The following is a 22,042-nucleotide window of genomic DNA, read 5'->3' as shown; positions in this document are numbered from 1 at the left end:
TAAGGATGAAGGAGAAGTTAATGACATTAATGAGAAGAAGGGCATAAAAAAGGAAGGAGGAAGGGAGAAAGGGGGATGTTGGGTCTTGCTTATGATTTTAGGTGGTTTGTGATATTTTGAGACCTAGGGAACCTGTGGAGGTTTCTTGGATTAGTTGAGAGGAGAGAAATATTGTTTATCTTGGTCTTGGACGCACACACTACATTTGGTTGGACTTGGGATCGGAGGGCTAGGGAACCTGTGGAGTTTCCTGGGCTAGGAATTATTTCCTAGTTGGCTGGGGGGTAAATCCAGTCGGTAGTAGAGAGGAGCATTTCAACAGGAGCAACAGCTCAAGGGCATCTCTAGCCATCGGTATATGTATTTCTCTATGCATAATTTACTCATGTAAATTATTGAAATGAAATTTTCACTATAAGTTGTAAGGATTAGAATGTAAATGATAAATTTTCATTATTTAAACGTCTTGTAAGAAAGTAAATTATTGCTTCTTATTGTATTTAATTTCCAGAGAAAATAGATCTATTAGAAGACCCTAGGATAGGGCCTTACACGTGGTATCAGAGCTTTGGTTCAAAATCTGGACCTAAAACCCACAAAATCGAAATTCCGTTATAAGAGCTTGTAACCCTCATAAGAACACATAATCCTAGTATATAGATTCTTCAAATTTGCCATCCAAAGCCCACCTTGCACCCATTTTCAGATCTTAAATCGCCTCACGTGGTATCAAAGCAACCTTCATACGCAGATGCCATGTAAGTGTAGATTCATGAGATGGACCATGTAAGTGTGCTTCCAATGAACCGTTTTGCATAAGCTTGTATACTAGTAGCCTTGTCTTCCCATGGACACAGAAACCCAACAAAGACACGAAGTTTGGATGCCTGATTTTGCTCATTAGTTCAACTTCACTCTGAAATTCATCGTCTGCCTATTTCTATTTTCGTCTAGCATCTTAACCGTAACACAAAAATCATCAGGGAACTGTGCTCTGTATATAGAACCAAAGCCTCCCTGTCCAATGAGGTTATAGCTACTAAAATTATTTGTAGCTTCTTGTAAAATAGAATACTCTATAGCAGATGTGCATCCCTTCCTTTTACCAGTTCTGAAAGAGTAGAAATGAGTAAGCAAGGGGCCAAGTGACATTCCAAATCTACTACCACCGCATTGAGCTTTGGATTTAAATTATAAAAGCATATATTTATAGTCATCCTACTTGGTTGAACCAAATCAACAAATACATGTAACCACCCTGGCATGAACTTAACAAGTTCTGAATTCTTTTGAAGCTATCCACATATAGATAAGTACATAATATTATAAACGAGAGAGGCAAAAGGAACTTTAACAAGCATGCACCGGAGAGAGAGACAGAGGTACATTCATGGACCTTTTAATGAAGGATAACCCTGGATATCTCTATTCTTCACGCAAAAAAAAAGGATTGACGACTTCCTGATTTAACTCGAGGAATAAACATCATAAGCTACACTGTGGAATAGGAGTAGAAGAAAGAGGTTAAATATCATCTTCCAAGGCCTCTTGGCTAGTCAGGGTGGCTGCAGTAGCAAGCATACTATCATACCGAGAGGCATATAGCAAAGCCTTATCAAGTATTTAAACAGTCCCATCAGTTGGTTTGGACTAACTTTAGGGTGAAATATGTTGTGAGAAACTTTGATGCAAAGCCAGGTCCTCTCGGTTTCCTTTCAAATTAAACGTGGGAGGGCTTTGGAAGATGGGAGTCGCGATCCGATATCTCACAACAACAACAAAAAACATAGTTTTGAGTTGGAAGAATTATAAATGAAAATTCAAAACCTGAAAACAGTCCACTGGCTCGAGAAATTCAACAAAAACTTGTTAACTCTGTTACAGGTTAAAGAAATTTTAATGGGAAACTTTCAAAGCTCATGTCAACACATATGACAGTCTGTTGTGTTGGGTTCAAAGTTCAAAACTAGGAGAAAAAGAAAATGACAGGTCCACTCTATCACAAGCAGACTGTCGTTCTCCCCATCCCCACCATACTTTCTCGCAGCATCCAACTCTTTAAAGGCATTCATAATTTTCAGCACATACAACTTCATCCCTACCACAGGAGCACCCAACACCATCATCCGTATCATCATGTTTCTTATTTATTAAGAATACATTGCATCTGACATGCATATATGGAGATGGCTCATTTTCATTCCCCATCACATCTTTCCAAAAGTGTCACTCAATTTTGAAGTCTTCCATTGAGTATGGAATTGGTAGCTGATCAAAAGCTTCCTTTATGTTACTTGTCTGATCCTTGCACTACAGCATGATAGAATACCCACCAACTCTTGTGATCCAACCTCCAATCTTCATGATGCCTCCAACATACTGCTCACCCTCACACAACTCTGCAGTAGCTGATGCAGAGTCTAATGCAGATTGGGTTGAAGCAGATTTTAAAACAAGACATTTCAGTAGGATGGAGTTCACATCATGTGTATTGAAGATATATTTCGTGAGTTGCTTCATGGAAGAATTCAATACCTGGCTTGACAGCATTACAATGGAGTCATCAATTGCTAAATGGTCCACTAGGTAATTTTGCACTCTTAGGACATGATAATGCTCATGGGAGTCTTATCTTTTGCCTCAATTGGTATTTTCAATATAAGCCTTGCCAAACTACAGTCCAATGGGGTGGTGGAGTTGCGCATATTTCTAATTATAATGATTGAGTCTCGAATTACTATTAGGTTCCTTATCCACCTTGGAACAATGATCTTAAATCCTTGATAAAGGGCTAATGCTTCAACCTGGTTATTAGATGCCATCCTAATGCCCATTCACAACTTATTTCTTGTAGTACATCAGGATTGTTATCTACGGTTGTCTTTCAAAGCTTCATCAAATAAAAGGGAAGACTTTCTCTGCAATGTCAACCAACTGTGAAACTCATCTTCTAGGTGGATTTTCCATGGTGCCCTATGACTGGGTCTTTCCATGACAGTTCTTGGTTTCTGGATATCTCCCATCAAAAGATCCTTAAGCCAAATTTTCTCTTCTTACTCCAGCGTCATCACATTATGGCCTTTCAATCCTTTAACGCAGATTGCTTCTAACAGGAGGCCACAAGGTTTCACTGTCTCTGTTCTAGGGGTGGTGTTCTTTTGCTGAAAGATGGCTCTACCTCTAGCTAACCATATTTCCCTGCAAATAAACTTAGGTGATTTCCATTCAGGCCCTTTTTATAATTGGCTTATTCAAAAATGTTCCATTATATATTTTGTGCCAAGCAATTAACATTTCACTCTAGGATAGAGGAAAGGCAATCGTATACTCAATTTCTGCAAATGTATCCACCTGATTGGAGAACCACTGACCAAAGAAGCAATGCCACTAGGATTCCTCTGAAGAATTGCATGATGCAAATTGAGAGGGTCCTTTTATTCGTTTTTGGGAGGTTATCAGTAGCTAAAACTGAACAGTGTTTGGCTCAATATTCTTATCACATCTTTCGATAGTCTAATTTTTTGAAAAGAAATAAATTCCATTGGATAATGGATTTCCTTTTGGGAATTGGTCCTCGTAAATTCCATGATATTATGGCACTTTCCCAAACTTCCAAGTCTTTAAAAAAAGAAAAAAAATGCCACTCTTGAGATTTTATATCCCCGATTCAATGTTTTAATGTCCTGTAAATAAATAATGAGACAATTTTATTATTAAGAATTTAATGATGTAGAATGTAAAAAAAAATTGTGAAATGGGAAATTCATTATCAAGGTTCCATCAAGTGGGGTATGTAATAAGATTACATGTCTAGGTAAAATACGAGGGCAAGTGTGGAATAAATTCAGGATAGATTAGCTTAGGACATGATGATAGGGGGTATGCTATATTCAATGGAGCAAAATCTGATCATTTTTCCTGTTGGGGAACAAAGCCTTATTTAGCTCAATCAATTTGCCAAGCCACCTCGCCCTTATACATCAACCACTTTACAATAATAAGGGGACTTTTTATTTGGCTTGTTATCTACCCCTTTTTCTTTGGCACTTTCTATGTTATTCCTAGTTTTCATCAAGTCACTCCTTTTGAGTATGGCTAATGGTTGCTAGAAATGCTCTTCTGCATTGTTGTAGTCACTTTGTCTCGCAAGCTGCTCATAGACACATGTTGATAAGTCTTTGATGGTGTTCTTTTGTGTTGCCTATCTGCACATTGTTAGTCTTGAAGAATGTCCTCAATGGATGCCTATAGATTTTTGGCCTTAAAGAATAGCTTCAATGGATATGTAGGGAGAGATGCATGTTTAAGGATAATGCCGTCCAAGACTTAACCTGAGCCATTGTCAAACAACAGCTTGAAATTGTTGCCAAATCACAGCCCGACAGATCATCTTATCTTATCTATGATTTATTTATTTTTCTACTTAATACATTGTTATAGAAGCTTTTGGAAATAGAATGCTGCTTTTGAAGATTTAAGATGTTAACATTTGACTCTTGAGTAGTAAGAATGAGAGAATGAAGTTATATTCATTTCCATGGATTATCAAATCAGGTCAATGGGATTCAAATGTATTTCATAATAATGTTAATGCAGTAGTGCCCAAGGTGTCTCCTGAAAAGAAAATAACAAAATGACAAAACAAACTGGTAAACCCAAATAGGTTAACAGTAGACAATGAAGCAAAGGGTCGATCCTGTTTAAAAGATGAGGAAAAACAAACACTCCTGTAGCTAAGAAGGTTGGGTGGATCATGAGCAGGGGCCAAGAAAAGAATGAGATCCTAATGAAAGTCATCCTTGGTGATATATTGACAATCATACAGTGGCTAGTGGCTGATACTGGCTGTTGTTATATAAAATTTTATAGCGGAAGGCTGATGAGGACATTTTATTTAGCTGCTATGAGCTGGATAATGCTGACATCAATTAATCTTATTTACTTTTACTCGCAGTTTTGGACGGAGTATTTTATTATTCATGTTCTACCATGAGGGTGAACATTGAAAGGACTTGACCATTTGATGGACATTCTTGTAAAGTTTCAGTATGTACTAATACAACGAAGATTCATTATGACATAGATAGGAAATACCTGGGTCCTAGTCTACTATTTTATATCGAAACCACAAGAAAGTTATGTCAAGGTTTGCTTTTAGTTTTTTTGCATTTTTAATTGGATGACTATTTTAGAATACCACCCTGTGATTTATTATCTTTTACAAAGTCTCATGCACATACACCATTACTGAGTTGTGCATCCCAGGTTTTGTGTGAATATGATCCCTAAAACGTAGGTCTATGGCCTGTCCATCTTGCCAACATAGATCTTTTGAAAAATTAGAATTTATTATCTCTGCATATCACAATCACAATCTGAGATCAAAATTTACATTGTGAATTCATGACATGGGGTGAATGGCTTTCTGCAAATTTGGTTTCAATGGCTTGACTGCCTGTTTTACCTGCTTATGGTGCTAAGGCAAATGCTCAACCAAGGATGTAAGTCAAATTCTGTTGTGTTAAAAATAAACAATGCCCTCTTTGTGTTTGAATGTGTAATCACAGTACTTCATTCAACCATTTCCTTGCTCATTAAAATCATATATGCATATTTTCAAGAAAAATAACAATTACTGATACCGCTTCTCATTGATATCACTGTAATCAAGGTGTAATTAGTCAATTATAAATCTATCATGCTAGCTAATTGACTCCACGTGTTTGGAGAGTGAGGACTGTAGTCAATTAATCAATGTACACAAGCTATAGTTAATCAACAAAGCACAAAAGAACAACTTGTATGCATTTATAAATAGAATTTTAAATGGTTGTATGAAGTCGCTTTCCTTCCAGTCAATGTTTCCAATTGCAAGACCGTTATAAAATATTTACATCAGCATGTGGTGGCTATAATGTATTCCAAAGTGCACTGGATTGAGAATATATGGCTATAGCCTGTACCATGCTATTGCACTGCATTCAAACCCATATAGTGGACCTGCAAAGCCATAAATGAATAATTATTGCTGTAGGTTGACTAGCTGTGCGTTCAGGGAGAAATTTAGTTGTAGCAGTTTACATGGCAAACACTAACCTAGCAAATAGAAATGAGGTGTTGGTAGGCAGGTAAAATGCACACAACACTTAAACAGAGTACAAACAGTGTTTTCATCCTGTGATCTAGCCTATGATAACATGTTCTAAAGTTTAAATTTGTGGCTAAGAAGTAACTTGGCATAACTTGAATTGATCTATTGCTTGGGTTCTCTTTGGACTATCTAGAGTGTGGTAGAAAATGTTAGGAATAGTGCTAATAAGGGCTAGAACTTTGAAACAGTGTTGCATAAGACACCTTAGCATAATCAGACTCGAAGCGAACAATTCAAAAGGAATAGAGCAGATCATTCCAAGGCAAAATTCAGATCAAAGTCTCTTAGTATCTTCAAACAGTCAGAAGTACTTGTGATATCAGTAATATAAAGGTACTATTGATGTAGGTATGATACTGCTATTGATGTTTGTCAGTTGAATATATTATTGTTTAGAAGTTGTTGTTAAACAGGAAGAGCATGTGAGAGAGAGTTCTCGTGCATGTGTATTGTTGGGATTTGGTTATTGGAAGTTTGTTGATACAATTGTGGCGTGATATTGTCTCATCTTAAAATGAGCAGATTGATGAGGATGTTGATCCAATGACTCTGATGATTCTTTATATCTTTGTTATCTGAGAAGATGCATAGAAACTATATGATTATGATTGGATAACTTTGGCACATGAACCAAAGAATTAATGATAGGAAAGTTAGTAGGTTGCAAATAGATCAATGGTTATGGGCAAGGTCACTTTCTTGACATTTAGAGGCATCTATGGTCAAGCTATGATGATTGTTTTGTGAAGATGTAGCTATTCTAATTCAACATGCAACCCAAGTTCATTGATTGTATAGTTAAGTCTGCCACATCACAATGATTAAATTTGGTTGAAGGATGTGTCACTTGAATGTTTTGAACAAACTCTGTAATGGTCTCAAAATTCTAATTGAAGAATGATGTGAACTATATTTACATTGAGAATTGCAGTTTTGTTCCCACTAATTTGTACCTGAGGTCTTGTTTGTTGCCAACCTCAATGTCTATTAAATATATGGATGGTGTGAACACTATTTGCACTAAAAATTGTAGTTTTTGGGCTAGTAATTTATACCAAAAATGTGTCCCAATATAAAGAATGTAGTCAGTTATATTTTACATACGAGGGTGGCTTTTAATTCTATTAATAGAAAATTATCATTATTCTTATTTAAGATACAGTAGATCTTCCATTCGGATAATAGGATTATCTTTCAGATAGTATATTTGTCATTCTTCATGGAGGAAGTCATAATAACAAATCTCGAGCTTGAGAAGTAAATGACTATGAAGCATGGGAATTCAGATTAGGATGTGTTGAAATATCCTATATGTCACGTTAATGATTATTCTATGAGTGGTGGAATTATCTAGTGAAAACATAGATTGAATACCATGGACTTGTGTAAGGCTTACTGTGATAGTTGTTTCTAATGATATTAAATTAAATGAGAAGATCAATTTTTAGAGAATTTGCAATTTTAGAATGAAAGCTTATTTAGTCAATAAAAGACCAGTGAAAATATTAGGATACACTTTTACCCTTATTCTAGTGTTGAATAAAAATGTCGTGAAAAATAATGTGTCTCTAGTTTTGGATAAAAAGACCCTCAACTTTCTTCGCAACTTTTGTGGTCACTAGCCACTTGTGAAAGGAGTAGGCATCTTTAGAAATGTGGTGCCATTTAGAAGGGAAATACTAGTAGCAGCAGAGCAAAGGCAATTATTCCATTCATTTATTTATTTCTCATTTGTCTGGTCATATTGTGAGCTGCAATATATATCATGAAATTGTTTTAGTACTAGTAAACAATGATTAAATATATAAAACCTTTGACATTTAGAGGACATTTCTCTCAATTTACAAAAAAAAATAAAGTATGAAAATCATGAGGGAAACAGTTTTTGAAGTTTTGAGTCTTTTATTTTCAAGTTAACTAATTGGTTTGGAAGATGAAAAGCCAACAAATTGGAAGAGTGAGACTTTTATATTCACTAAGGTATTTATATGCATGAAACTTATACTAGCACCTTCTAGTGGAATTGATAGTGCACTAATCAGTTGCTTGCCAATATTTTGGTTTTGGTACCACCTTATAGCATATCCAGGTTCAAATGCTATTTTCCATGGTGGAAAGTTGAATCTGTTTCAACTCTAATTGTTATCGAGGGGTTTCACAAGGTTGTCACATGAGCATCTGTGATGCCCATTTTGACTTAGATAGCTACCCATGCTAAGGCTCTATTTTGCAGTCCCATGTTATTATTTATGAACATTATGTAATATTGATGCATTTGGTTGGACACGTGAAACTACTTATATAAATCAATTGATAGATTTGATATTGATGATGGAAATGGTTGATGTATGGCCTAAATGTATGACTCACTTAGTGGTGAATTATCTAGTGCATGAATTACCAGAATTATTTTTTCCCATATATGGCTCAAGTGGATATGATTGGTTTAAATGAATGACTTAGTGAATTTATGATTTATTTCTAGTATGAACTACAATATTGATTCGTGGATATTAGACTTAATAACATGAGGATTATATATCTTGTTGCTATATAAATGCATGAATGAGAGCTAACCCGTAGGGGGAAAGAACTATATGATAGCCGAGATCTACTCTTCAATTGAGGGAAAGTCCAAACATCTCATGAGGAAGGTATAATGTGCATTGTTCTATTACATTTGGTATCTACTTGATATGCACTCATATGACATGAGTAAAATGCAAATGACAGGTGGCAAGACTACCTCACTAGATTATTCAATGACAAGTCCAACCAGCGCTGTAGTGTGGTCTGTATTAGGATGTTGACCCTAGTTGTAAGGAGGGGTGGAGGCATTTCCCACCGTGTATCCTTCGAAACCTGGAATCCTAGGAGGGCAATGGTGGACACGCTCCCCTAGACATGTGATAACGATTTCTAGTTGCCTGCTGGGGAACTTAAGTCGATGTAGTCGACACTTCCACCATGTTGGTTTTATTAGTGGTTAGTATGGTCGATGCCCCTGGATAAAGTAGCAGAAGATGGATATGGTGGGAACGGAAGTAGGTCATGATGGATAGGAGGATATAGATCAGTTGGAGACTCTTGGGGGAAAGTAATGTCATTGTCTGACTTATTAATTTTACTACTACAACTCTCTCTATTTTGTTATGCCTTCGAACTCCTTGTATCTTTTCACTCTAACTTTGGGACGAAATTTTCTGAAGGAGGGGTGTATATAATGCCCCACTTAAGTTTATCATGCAACTTTTATTAATGTTTACATTACCTGATAATATTGAGAAATATTGGTGAATACCTTCATTTGGAAAACTATAAATTTATTTACTAATATAAAATTAATTATTGCTATTATTCAAATTCCCAACTTACCTTCTCAAATTGAATCTTGGGTAGGATATGGTCTCCTTCTATTATTTTAAATTATATATATATTCATCTCACATTTCCAAATGTACTCTCACATTTACTTGGGAAAAGACATGGTCCTCCCCATTTAATTACCAAACATATATATTCATCTCACATTTCCAAATGTACTCTCATATTTACTTGGGAGAAGACATGGTCCTCTCCAACTAATTACCAATATATATATATATATATATATATATATATATATATATATATATTCATCTCACATTCCCAAATGTACTCTCACATTTACTTGGGAGAAGACATGGTCCTCTCCATTTAATTACCAATCAATATATATATATATATATATATATATATATATATATATATTCACAAATGTACTCTCACATTTATTTGGGAGACGACATGGTCCTCTCCATTTAATTACTAGTGTGTGTGTGTGTGTGTGTATATATATATATATATATATATATATATATATATATATTCATCTCACATTCCCAAATGTACTTTCACATTTACTTGGGAGAAGACATGGTCCTCTCCATTTAATTACCAATATATGTATTCATCTCACATTCCCAAATGCACTCTCAGATTTACTTGGGAGAAAACATGGTCCTCTCCCATTAATTTACCAATTTTATATTCATATCACATTTCTAAATGTACTCTCATATTTACTTGGGATAAGAGAAGTCAATTGTAAGAATGGATGAGAAGTTAATGACATTAATGAGAGGAAGGGCATAAAAAGGGAAGGGGGAAGGGAGAAAGGGTGATGTTGGGTCTTACTTATGATTTCAGGTGGGCTGTGATTTTTGGAGACCTATGGAACCTGTGGAGGTTTCTTGGGTTAGTTGAGAGGAGGGAAAAATTGTTTATCTTGGTCTTGGACACACACACTACATCTGGTTGGACTTGGGCTCAGAGGACTAGGGAACCTGTGGAGGTTTCTTGGGCTAGGAATTATTTCCTAGTTGGCTGGGAGGTAAATCTAGTTAGTAGTCGAGAGGAGTGTTTCAACAAGAGCAACAACTCAAGGCCATCTCAGCCACCAGTATAGGTATTCCTCTATGCATAGGTTACTCATGTAAATTATTAAAATGAAATGTTCACTATAAGTTGTAAGGATTAGAATGTAAATGGTAAATTTTCATTGTTCAAATGTCTTGTAAAAAAATAAATTATTGCCTCTTATTGTATTTGATTTATAGAGAAAATAGATCTGTTAAAAGGCCCTAGGATATGGCCTTACAACTCTCCTTTTCAAAAAGCCAAGGTCCTCTCTACATGGAATTACATTACCATATTTATAATGCTTTTTGCTTAACCAAATATAGCCTTATTAAATGGTGTATTAACTACAAAAGGTTTGTTTTAACAATATATACCATATATATATATTATATGGTTGCTAACCATATCTCTCGGCGCAATTAGAACTATACACAAAGCACAATATTACATAACAAATCTCATATGTTATGGGCAGTCAATAGAGCTTCAGACCCATGGCATGTGATGGTTTACATCTCTGACAGTGTTGTCATGTGAGCACGATGATAACAATGTTTAACGCCAACAGTTCTGCAACCGTGGCTCGACGATGTTGTCAAGACCTCACCTGTAGCACATTTTGTAACCATAAATCTGACAGTTTTGGATTATGTTGACTCTGCACCACGTTACACCATAAACTATGTTTAATACATAGTTTTAACATTATAACCTTTGCAGCACTAACATATGCCCCATATTATATGGTTCTCAACCATATGTAATGTACCCACCATTTTGTAATATGTGTTCAACAATTTGTAATATGTATATATATATATATATATATATATATATATATATATATATATATATATATATACTTACGCCAGGAAACTTTAATAACATAGCATACATTTTAATATATGGTTTTTACACCACATATTATATATGTTTCATAAACCATATGTTTGTGCTATGAGAATTATACCTTCACTATGTAATTAAGATCTGCACCCAAAATGGGGTTGAATTTGACTTTTTCACTGCCACGACAAACTGTGGAGCTGCCACTTGGCCTGCAAGGCCTCATTTACCTACTTACCCACAAACTTCAACGAGCTCTTTCTCTTTCGTCCGGAGTCCAAATGTGTTCATTCAAGTTGTGTTGGGATCTTTTTCTGGGCTCTACGCGATGGTGAGATTTAGCTTGCATCCAAAAACTTTTATTTTTTGGCCTTTTCTAGATCCTTGACCATCCATTAATCAATTTCAGATCATTTCCTTCCCACTGAAACATTTTGGACCACCAAAAGGCTTAAGTTCCATAAAAAAAATGTGGGTTCTATTTTCCTACTTGGTAAGTATCTTTCCACCCTGTTATGAACCTGTACACTTTACTCATCCATACAATCGTCAGCGAAACACAAAAACTGCAAAATATATCAAGTCCTTTTTCACCCACATCTACATTCATATTTGTTGCTAATATCCAGGCACCACTAAACAGTAATAAACCCATTAACAACATTGAAAGTATTGACAAAGTTGAAACCATACCCTTCTTTCCTTTCATAGCTAAAACCATACCCTGCTTTCCTTTCATAGTTCAAACCATACCCTACTTTCCTTTCATAACTGAAACAAAACTCAACTTATCATGTTGCAACTCTTGTTGATGTACAATTTTAGATCCCTCAAACATGTCTTTCTGTTTGTGATTAATTTTAATGATCTCTTGCTTAGGTTCTTTAGATTGTACAACAACATCTTTTCTAGCATAAGATGCTTGTTTTAACTCCTCAACTATAAGAAGAGATTTATTTGATTTTTTGTGATGAGAATGTACAACATATTCAATTCCTTTTTTGAACAAGTGATATTGATTCGGTTCTCTATAAAAGATCGCTTTTCTATTATATAAATACGAGCTACTCAAGACCATCCCACATGTATCTAGTTTTACCACATCACACATCACCTTATCCTTAAATTGAAAAGTTATTGCAAACGGTAACGTGCATTGTTCAGTCACTTGTAATTTATGATTTCTTCTCATCCAAATTAAAGTATACAGTTTACGATGCTTTATGGTTTTCAATCCCAATTGCTTAACCACCTTTTATGAAATTAGGTTAGCTTGAGATCCACTATTTAGTAATGTGTCAATCTTTGTATGTTTCATAACAACCCTTATATGAAATAGCTTGCATCTAGAACAGTTAGAATCATTACCTTCATCAAATTTACCGGTCATAACCATTGATGCGATCTGTGTCTCATCACCTGAATTTGACCCTAGGTCTACAGATTTCGTTATTGCTGCAACCTTTTGCTTCCACTTTTAGGTCCACTTCGGTTTCATTTCGGGATGCAATTGCCAACAATGATCCTCATCATCGCCCTCTTTCTTTCAATGCTTACAAGAGAGATTTTCAACCTCCTTCTTGGTGATGTTTGCTTTCTTCACTTTCCCTTTTCCCTTGCTCTCCATTCTGGTTGTCGATTCTGATGATACCCCAACTCCCAACTTACCTACTTCAACGTAAGTTGCTTGTACTACCACTTCATCCAGGTTAGTAGGACTGAACATAAAGGCAATATTGGGAACATACTTAGGTAATTCTCCTATGTATTTCATTAGAATTTCTTGAGTATACAATGGAATATCTAACATCAATGCTTTCTTACGAAACTCATTTGTATATTCCTACACTGAATGACCTTTATTAACTTTTAGTCCTTGTCATTCTATTAAAGCTTTTTCCTTATATCCCAATGGATAGAATTGCTTTCTAAGTGTAGTAATAAAATCAAACCATGATGGAAAAATCTTACCGATATGTTGAGTACCTTTTTGTAACTTATATTGCCACTAGATCAATATTGTGCCTGCTAAACGAAGCGATGCTAGCCTAATTTTGACTTCATCTTTAGTGATCTGTTGCATGCTACAATATACCTCAATTTGCCTGACCCAGTTTTCAAGCTTCTCGACATCAACTTCTCCATTGTACATGGGTAACTCGAACTTAACATCGAGCTTCAACAACAATTACGAAGTTTCAGATGGATTCAAGAGAGAAGCGATAGGGTCTTTTTTATTGCTTTCATCTTCTTTTCCAGATTGTGATGGTTGTTTTTTTTCGTCTTTAGATTTTGCATCTTCACCTTTTGCTTTCTTAAACTCTCGATACATTTCTTTGACCATGGCTCATAAGGTCATGAAAGAATCCATGAAGCCTGCATCAAATCCAAACAGATGATCACTGCTTCCTTCATCAACGATCTCGTTTCCTCAAGTTATCCTTCTTCTCGAGCCAACTTCTGGATCTCCTTCACCAAGATTTGAGTTTTTCTTGGTGATCATGCACTCTTCAAATCACAATTATCAACAACTTGCTATGATACCAAATGATCCCCAGAAAGATCTTTAATTGAAATAGTGATCATGCATGATTATTAAAAACACCAGTAAACACATAAGCATGAAGAACTGATAAGAAATTTGCAGCAAATTGAACAACAAAACATAAAAATAAAAGTGACACAAGAGATTGTTAGCCGAGTTCGACTGTCTTTAAGCCTACATCTTTGAGCCTTGGCCTTCAACATGGAGACCTTTATATTAAAAAATTCAAAACCATAAATACATCAAAAGAATATTTCTTCAGATACAATCCTGCACCATCCATATGCACTCTACTCTGTCTCAGAATCCTGTAGCAACTCTCGGTTCTGAAAAAAGCTTCCCGGATCTCCCAAAAAATGTCTTCAAAGTTCTTAGCTTCGCTACCTGCTCAGAACCTCCTCTGTTTCATGAAATCTCAACTCTCCTCTTCGAAAAGCCAAAATCCCCTCTCCATGGAATTACATTACCCTATTTATAATGTTTTTGGCTGAACCAAATATAGCCTTATTAAATGGTATATTAACTACAAAAGTTTTTCTTTAACAATATATACCATATATATTATATGTTTGCTAACCATATCCCTCAGCGCAATTAGAACTATACACAAAGCAGAATATTACATAACAGATCTCATATGTTATGGGCGGTCAATAGAGCTTCAGACCCATGGCATGTGATGGTTTACATCTCCAACGGTATTGTCATGTGAGCACAATGATAACAATGTTTAACACTAACAGTTTTACAACCATGAAACCGACCTCAACCGTCGCTCCGATGGTGTTGTCAAGACCTCACTTGTAGCACATTTTGTAACCACAAATCCGACAGTTTCGGATTATGTTGACTCTACACCATGTTATACCATAAACTATGTTTAATACATAGTTTTAACATTATATCATTTGCAGCATTAACATATGCCCCATATTATATGGTTCTCAACCATATGTAATGTACCCACCATTTTGTAATATGCGTTGAACATTTTGTAATATGTATATACTTACCCTGGGAAACTTTAATAACATAACATATGTTTTAATATATGGTTTTTACAACACATATTATATATGTCTCATAAACCATATGTTTGTGCTATAAGATTTATACCTTCACCATGTAATGAAGATCTGCACCCAAACTGGAGTTGACTTTGATTTGTTGACTACCACCTCAAATTGTGGAGCTCCCACTTGGTCTGCAAGGTCTCATTTCCCTGCTTAAGCACAAACTTCAACGAGCTCTTTCTATTTCATCCAGAGTCCAAATGTGTCCGCTAAAGTTGCGTTCGGATCGTTTTTCCGAGCTCTACTTGATGATGTTGATTTCACTTGCATCCAACAACTTCAATTTTTTGACCTTTCCTAAATTCTTGACCATCCATTGATCAATTTCAGATCAATAAGAAAGGAGAAATATTGTCAAAAATCATACAGTTCCTAGATTTCGAAATCTCCCATATAGTAAAGAAGGGGAAAGTTTTGATCTTTCCTTTCTAAGTGGCCCACCAAGAAAAACAAGATCAGTGAGGAAAAGGACGGCGTAGTAGCGACACGCTAATGTGCCAAAACATAATTCGAGACAGCTAGAGAGAAAGGTAAATGTAGAAATACGTGAATATCACTTTCAGGACCACATTTATAGAGCGAGCACTAACTTGAACCGATAAAACTGTGCCTGGAGAGATTGACACGGTTGTGCCAAACAAGCCAGCCAAAAGTAATGATCTTGAGAGGTACCTACCAACGCTAAAAAGAAGAAAAACAACAACAACCAAAATGAGAATCTAGCATTTTGAAAATGTGCTTATAGGTCTCAGCGACGATGATAGCCCCATATCTCAAAAGGCCATCCCATTTGATAGAATCCCTACGTGGTTTCCTCCATAATCCAGCCAATCGAAGTTGGAGTGTATATGTGTTCAAACTGACCTCGTCCTTCCCAATGAGGCCAATTTCTGCTGCCCCCTTCCAAATAGGGTATAAAGATGAATCCGGTCTGAAATTACAAACCTGGTCTAGTTAAAAGTATCCTCTGGAATGTAAAATAAATAAGTTGTGTTATAGCAGTTGCACAAATTTATCGATCCCCTAAATATAATCAATACCCACCAGAATCTTGTTTCCACTGCCGAAGGACCATTTCAAATTTTCCAAGAAAAATGTATTTACCTTGTTGAAGCTGAGCCAAATGTACCATCCTTTTTTCGCACCATGTTCACCCGTCCTGTAGCATTACACTGTCTCTCTGCTTAAAGTATTTGTCCTTGAAGATGTCCTTCCAGATACCAATACCGAAAAATGCTCTCCACAGAATCTTCATAAGAAGCATGCAGTCGAATATCTCGATATCCAGTTTACCCCGACCTCTTGTGTCCTTACTCCTGGTCACTGAATCGAATCTTAGCACATGGAATTTGAATCTGCTAGGGGCCCTGGACCAATGAAAATGAGCCTTAATTGTCGTGATTTTATGAGAAACCTTCACAGGACTATGGAAAATGTGCATCCAATATACTGCTAGTTGCGGGAAGACCGACTGAATAAGAGTATTTATGGATTTCAGAGATCTGTGGCTTGAATCTTTTGAATTCATGACCTGAGAATCCACAGTTTTAAGATTTTAAAACTGTGGATTCTGTGGATTCTCCGGTCATGAATTCAAAAGAGTATTTATGCCCCGGTGAGAGCCATTGATGTGTCAATCTGAGAGTATCTTCTAAATTTTTTCCAAAAGCCAAGCTCAGTCAGAATACCTGTAGCTACAAGGTGTAAGATTGAAACCAAGATAAGTGAAACCAGTGTCCGCATGCGAGACTGGAACCCCAAATAGGTCGGCGATGTTCTGAACAATTTCCAAATCACCATCAAAGTGAATAAGTAATTATTTGGAATCGTTTATAATTAATCTAAAAGCCGCCCCAAATCTTGAAAAAATTAGATAAAGGCTTGACCATTAATCCCAATCAAGTTGTCCAAATGTCAGAATATCATCCAAAAAGAAGGAATGGTTAGTCGAAACCGCACGTGAGACATGTAATCCACGGAAAATACCATCCTCCTGAGTCTGTCTAATCTTCCTACTCAGACCATCCATAACCAAAATGAACAATAAAGGAGACAGTGAGAAACCCTATCACAAACCTCTTTCTACCTTAAAATAATCAGAGGGGAGTCCATTTATCAAGACCTCATAATTAACCGATCTCACACACGCCATGATCCAGTTGAAATTCTCCCTAGACAAACCAATCTTGATGAGGATCATTCTTGGAAAAGACCAATCTACAGAGTCATAAGCTCTGTGAAGATCTAGTTTCATAACCAGTGCCCTCATTTTCTGGGAGTGAATAGAGTGTAAACATTCTGGCGCAATGGCAATAGCAACATGGATCGGTTGCATGGGCAAGAAACCAAATTATTGTAAACATTCTCGCGCAATGGCAATAGCAACATGGATCTGTTGCATAGGCAAGAAACCAAATTGTTGAGAGGACAAAATGTTGCGAATACGACCAGCGATAATCTTGGAATTAAGCCTATAAGTGATATTGCATAGAAAGATAACCGAAACTACAAAAAATATGTGGGCATAGATGACTTAAAAATAAGAGCAACGAAATTCTTACGATTAAAAGAAATTTAATATGTGCATTTCATTATTTTCTAAACATTATTTCCACTATACACATTATTCACGATCATACCAGCAGTGACTTCAATGTAATGTTTAGATTTCACAATTTTCGAAAAGTAAATGCCTAAAAAAATTAAAAAATATTGTTTCACACTATACAAGGCTCAAATACATCATGGTGAAACCTAATATATGAAATCTCTCCTTTAAATCATGGTAAAACATCATCTTTGAAGTTTCTCACCCGTGCTCATTAAATTTATAAAAGAATTTCATTTTAATATAAACGTAACTTACTCCCCTGTTTCATGATGTAGACTGTCATAGCGGAGTTTTGTCAGGTCCTTGGATTATGGAAGTGTGCGTTGGATTTAATCCTATATGGAGGTGGCTTTTCTCATACTTTGGTGAAGGTTGGATATTATTAGATGTGCAACAAGGGTATGTGAACTTTGTTCGGATAGCTTTTCTCATACTTTGGTGAAGGTGGGATATTATTAGATGTGCAACAAGGGTATGTGACCTTTGTTCGGATAGCTTGTTCGGATAGCTTTTCTCATACTTTGGTGAAGGTTGGATATTATTAGATGTGCAACAAGGGTATGTGACCTTTGTTCGTACATACTTTTTGTTCGGATATGAGATCACAATTTTATTTGAATATAAGATGTATGTCTAGGCAGGGAGAATATAGAAGGGAGATGTTTGTGGAGGTGGAGGAACTGTTTGGATGGTTAAAAATGGTTTGAATTTAGCTAAAAAATTAAAAAAATTTGTAAAAGCAGTGTTTGAATCATATTTTTATAGTGGAAATAGATTCAGCACCATCAAAAACTTCTAAATTAATGAATTTTAATAGATTTTATTTTAATTTACAAAATCCCTACCAATTTTTTTCAAAATATAACAAAAATTTTTATAACTTTCAAAAAAAACCATTATTAAATCATAAAATAAAATAAAATACCCTGCACCTTTATTTGAATCCAAAGCATGGATATCAGTGAGATACCATTATTCAAAAATTACTCAAACCCACTACCATGTGAAATATGTGAAATATGCATGGAAATTAGAGCATGATGTCACCATCAACAAATTAAGCAAACGCACTACGATGCGAAGAGACAGTATTGTAGTTTTCAAAACGTAGTCGAACCCCCTCACATGAGAAGATGCACGGAGACAAGATGCATGGAGACTAGAGCAGCATATCAATCTCCACATATAATTGAAACACATTATCAGGTAGGAATTTTTTTTCCCCTAGTAAATTTTAATTGAGATTTATATCAACAGAGTGTGAATTTATTTATACATTAAAAAAATATTATTTAATAATGAGAAAATATAATTTCGATAATCTGAATCCACCTTAAAAACATGAGCATTAAATAGCTAGAAACAACTCCTTATCACATAAACATCAATCTTATATTATAATACATTTATTTCAATTTTCTGGTTTTTTTTTTTACTTGTTATTTTTCTTTTTTTAATCGAAAGAATTATAATTTTAAATAATTCTAATCTCAAATATTTTCCAAATTCATAAATTTATTTTTACAGTTAGAAATACAAAACAAAACATTACAATTATCTAAACTCAAATTTTCAAAATAAAACATTATAATTATTAACTAAAATTTCCTTAATCTTCTCATTATACTCTTTAATTTTCTAAAAGTTTTTTTTTTTTTTTCAAACAGGTGGGAAAACTTATCATAACTCAGTGGTCAAACCAACAGTGAGTACAACTATCTCTTGCTGTTATTCGCAAATGCATGCTCACTCATCACAGTTATTCAAGGAAAACCACCCGACCTGGAGCAACCCGTAAGGCAGACTTTCACTCAAACCAGATGCCTCTGGGTTTTAGGCCATTAACTTATTTCCTTACATCCTAGGGAAACAAGCTCTTAACTAAACAAAAACAGTTTTAAACCATACTCCAAGCCCATCTCTAAAAAATTATTATAATAACTATCCTATATATTTTCATTTACTTATAAATATATTATATTTAAATTTGATTATAATTATATTATATTATATTTATATTTAAATGGTTAAACTTATAAATATATTATATTTAAATTTGATTATAATTATATTATATTATATTTATATTTAAATGGTTAATTAGATAAAACAATGTGAGAATTTATTTTCGTGAGATTGAATTTTCAAATAGCTCTGGAGTTATTAATTAAAAATTATTATTTTTTTCGATAAAAATAAACTCAAAAATCTCGAATCTATAATATAATATAATTCTAACAGTGAGGCAAAATTACATATTTATTAAACCACAACTTCACATTTATTCAATGACAAAGTGGCAAAGTTTTTTGATAATGAAAGTCCACTTCAAACCCAGATGAGGGGAACATTTATTCAATGACAAAGTGGCAAAGTTTTTGGATAATGAAAGGTCCACTTCAAACCCAGATGAGTGGAGTGAGGATTTTGGGCTTCCAAATTCTAGGTTCGAGTCCTCTCTAACAATGTAATCGTATATAATATAATATAGTATTTTGCAGGTTTAGGATCTATCTAACAATATTGAAAATGCGGAGATTTTATGTCTGGCCGGAACTTTATTAGCGCCCATTAAAATCTGTTGACGTGGAGGAGGACTTTTGAGCATCTTCGGCCGGTATCCTTCTTCCGATCCACACGCCTGCCCTGATCGCAAAATCGATCGTATCCGCTACTGTCTTACTGAGACACTGAGTGCCTCTGAACTGAGGTTGTCCAGACATAATGTAAGCGCTCAAGCAGTCGAGTAGTTTCTGATTGCACTGGACGTTGAGATAATCACCAGAGCGTGCGATGCAATTGTCATGATCCTTGCAGCAGCTGTCCAGCCCGTCACAGGGAGCTTCTCCATGGCATCCCGTGTAAAACAGTCCGCAGTATCGCCCATACCTCAGAAACGGGGCCACTGCCAGTAGAATGTGATCATACTTTAATAGAAAAATTCTGGTATGCCATAATACCTCCTAATGCTGCCCAAAAGGTATTGAAACTAAAGGTCACGAGGCAGACCTGTACAGAAGTTCGACTCGCACCCATTGCTACACTCATCCTGCACCACAACAACAACAAAATTCAATAATATTGTATTAACAGTCAAGGGCATGGAAGATTTGACTCTAGAGACCCAATAACTCAATATTGTTTTGAAAAATAAAATGATGGGCCGTTCAATTGGTTATCATTAACTCAATATTATTTTGAAAAATAAAATTATCAGTCCTGGCGCGGTTTAATTGGTTATCACAGTGATGTGAAGTGTAAATCAAAACAATCAGGGTTACTATTGTTTAGTGATTTTATTTAAGCAGAAGAAAATAGGGTGTAGGCTCCACAAGTATAGTAATTGGTGTAAATCAAGAGATTTAAAGTTTAATTTTACAGCAGTGACTTCTCTTTATTAGTACAGTGACTCGAGGTGGAGGAATTGCTTGGACAGGCAAAAAAATTTCAAAATTTTTTGCAGAGGCAGTATTTGAATCGTGTTTTTATGGTGGAAATGGATTTACCACCATCAAAAATGTCTGGGATACCTAAAATTTTGAAGTTTAACAACTATAACTTGGATTTACAAAAATTCTTCCCAAATTTTCTATAAATATGACGGGAATGATCACTACATTCCTCTCCATTAAAAAAAATATAGCCTGCTACTGATACTAAACAGGTAATAGACTTCATAGATATAATAGTAACAACCAGAATCTCCCTTTACGAACTTAGTACCAAACCCACTCTATTGTACCAAACTGACTCAGTTACCCATTCCTCTGAGTTAAAGAATAACCAAAAACAAATAGGAAATAGAATGATTAAACTGGCAAATGATTTGAAAGCATGATCATGATTACCAGTGAGTTGGAAGAGCCGAGAAGACACGCTGATAGAAGGCATAGCAATAAACCTAATCGCATTCCATGAAAGGCCATTGTTCTTCAGCTGGTCTTATCGCAAGAAATTCGTTCTGTATATCCTGTTCTTGCCTGGTTTCTTTTCCCTGCCCCTCCCTGGCTGCTTACAAAACCCAAACTCTGGCGAGTTGGCATCACTTTTCAGCTTGTCTGCGTCCCATCTCAAATGATTCCACTACTTTTTGTCACAGGGAACATTTCATAATTTTATATACATATTCAATCAATCCATATTTGTATACTGAGTCCATGTGGAAGCCAAAATGGCACGCATTTCCCAAGTATTTTTAGATAGGCGTGGACTGTTAAATTAGCTGGCAACAACATATGCTTTTTTTAGTGTTTATGTATTTATATATGATTTAATTTTTTGAGTGTTTTTTTTAGAAGAAACAGGTGGGGCAGCTCTTGGTTCACGATTATTCCAGTATTTAAGGCGGATACTCAGAATTTACCCTGCACCATACATTTGAGAATCTTCTCGTGATGGTGGAGCATATTGCACAT

General features: G+C 35.4%; 1 protein-coding gene across 1 annotated transcript; it reads right to left on the bottom strand.

Annotated features, from left to right (window-relative positions):
• Positions 1-20,125: 20,125 nt before the first annotated feature.
• Positions 20,126-21,703, bottom strand: LOC149159022 (phospholipase A2-alpha-like). Its single transcript, XM_089433434.1, has 3 exons — positions 21,476-21,703; positions 20,637-20,676; positions 20,126-20,532 (listed from the first exon to the last, which is right to left on the bottom strand). Exons 1-3 carry the CDS (start codon positions 21,551-21,553, stop codon positions 20,189-20,191), a joined length of 462 nt encoding a protein of 153 aa, XP_089289560.1. The 5' UTR covers positions 21,554-21,703; the 3' UTR covers positions 20,126-20,188.
• Between the last annotated feature and the right edge of the window lie 339 nt (positions 21,704-22,042).

Source organism: Pinus tabuliformis, chromosome 5_2, assembly GCF_031772625.1.
Source record: "Pinus tabuliformis cultivar Carrire ecotype Pingquan chromosome 5_2, CPIR1, whole genome shotgun sequence".
Classification (NCBI taxonomy): Eukaryota; Viridiplantae; Streptophyta; class Pinopsida; order Pinales; family Pinaceae; genus Pinus; species Pinus tabuliformis.
The sequence above is the reverse complement of the archived record's forward strand: the minus strand, read 5'-3'. Positions and strand labels throughout refer to the sequence as shown.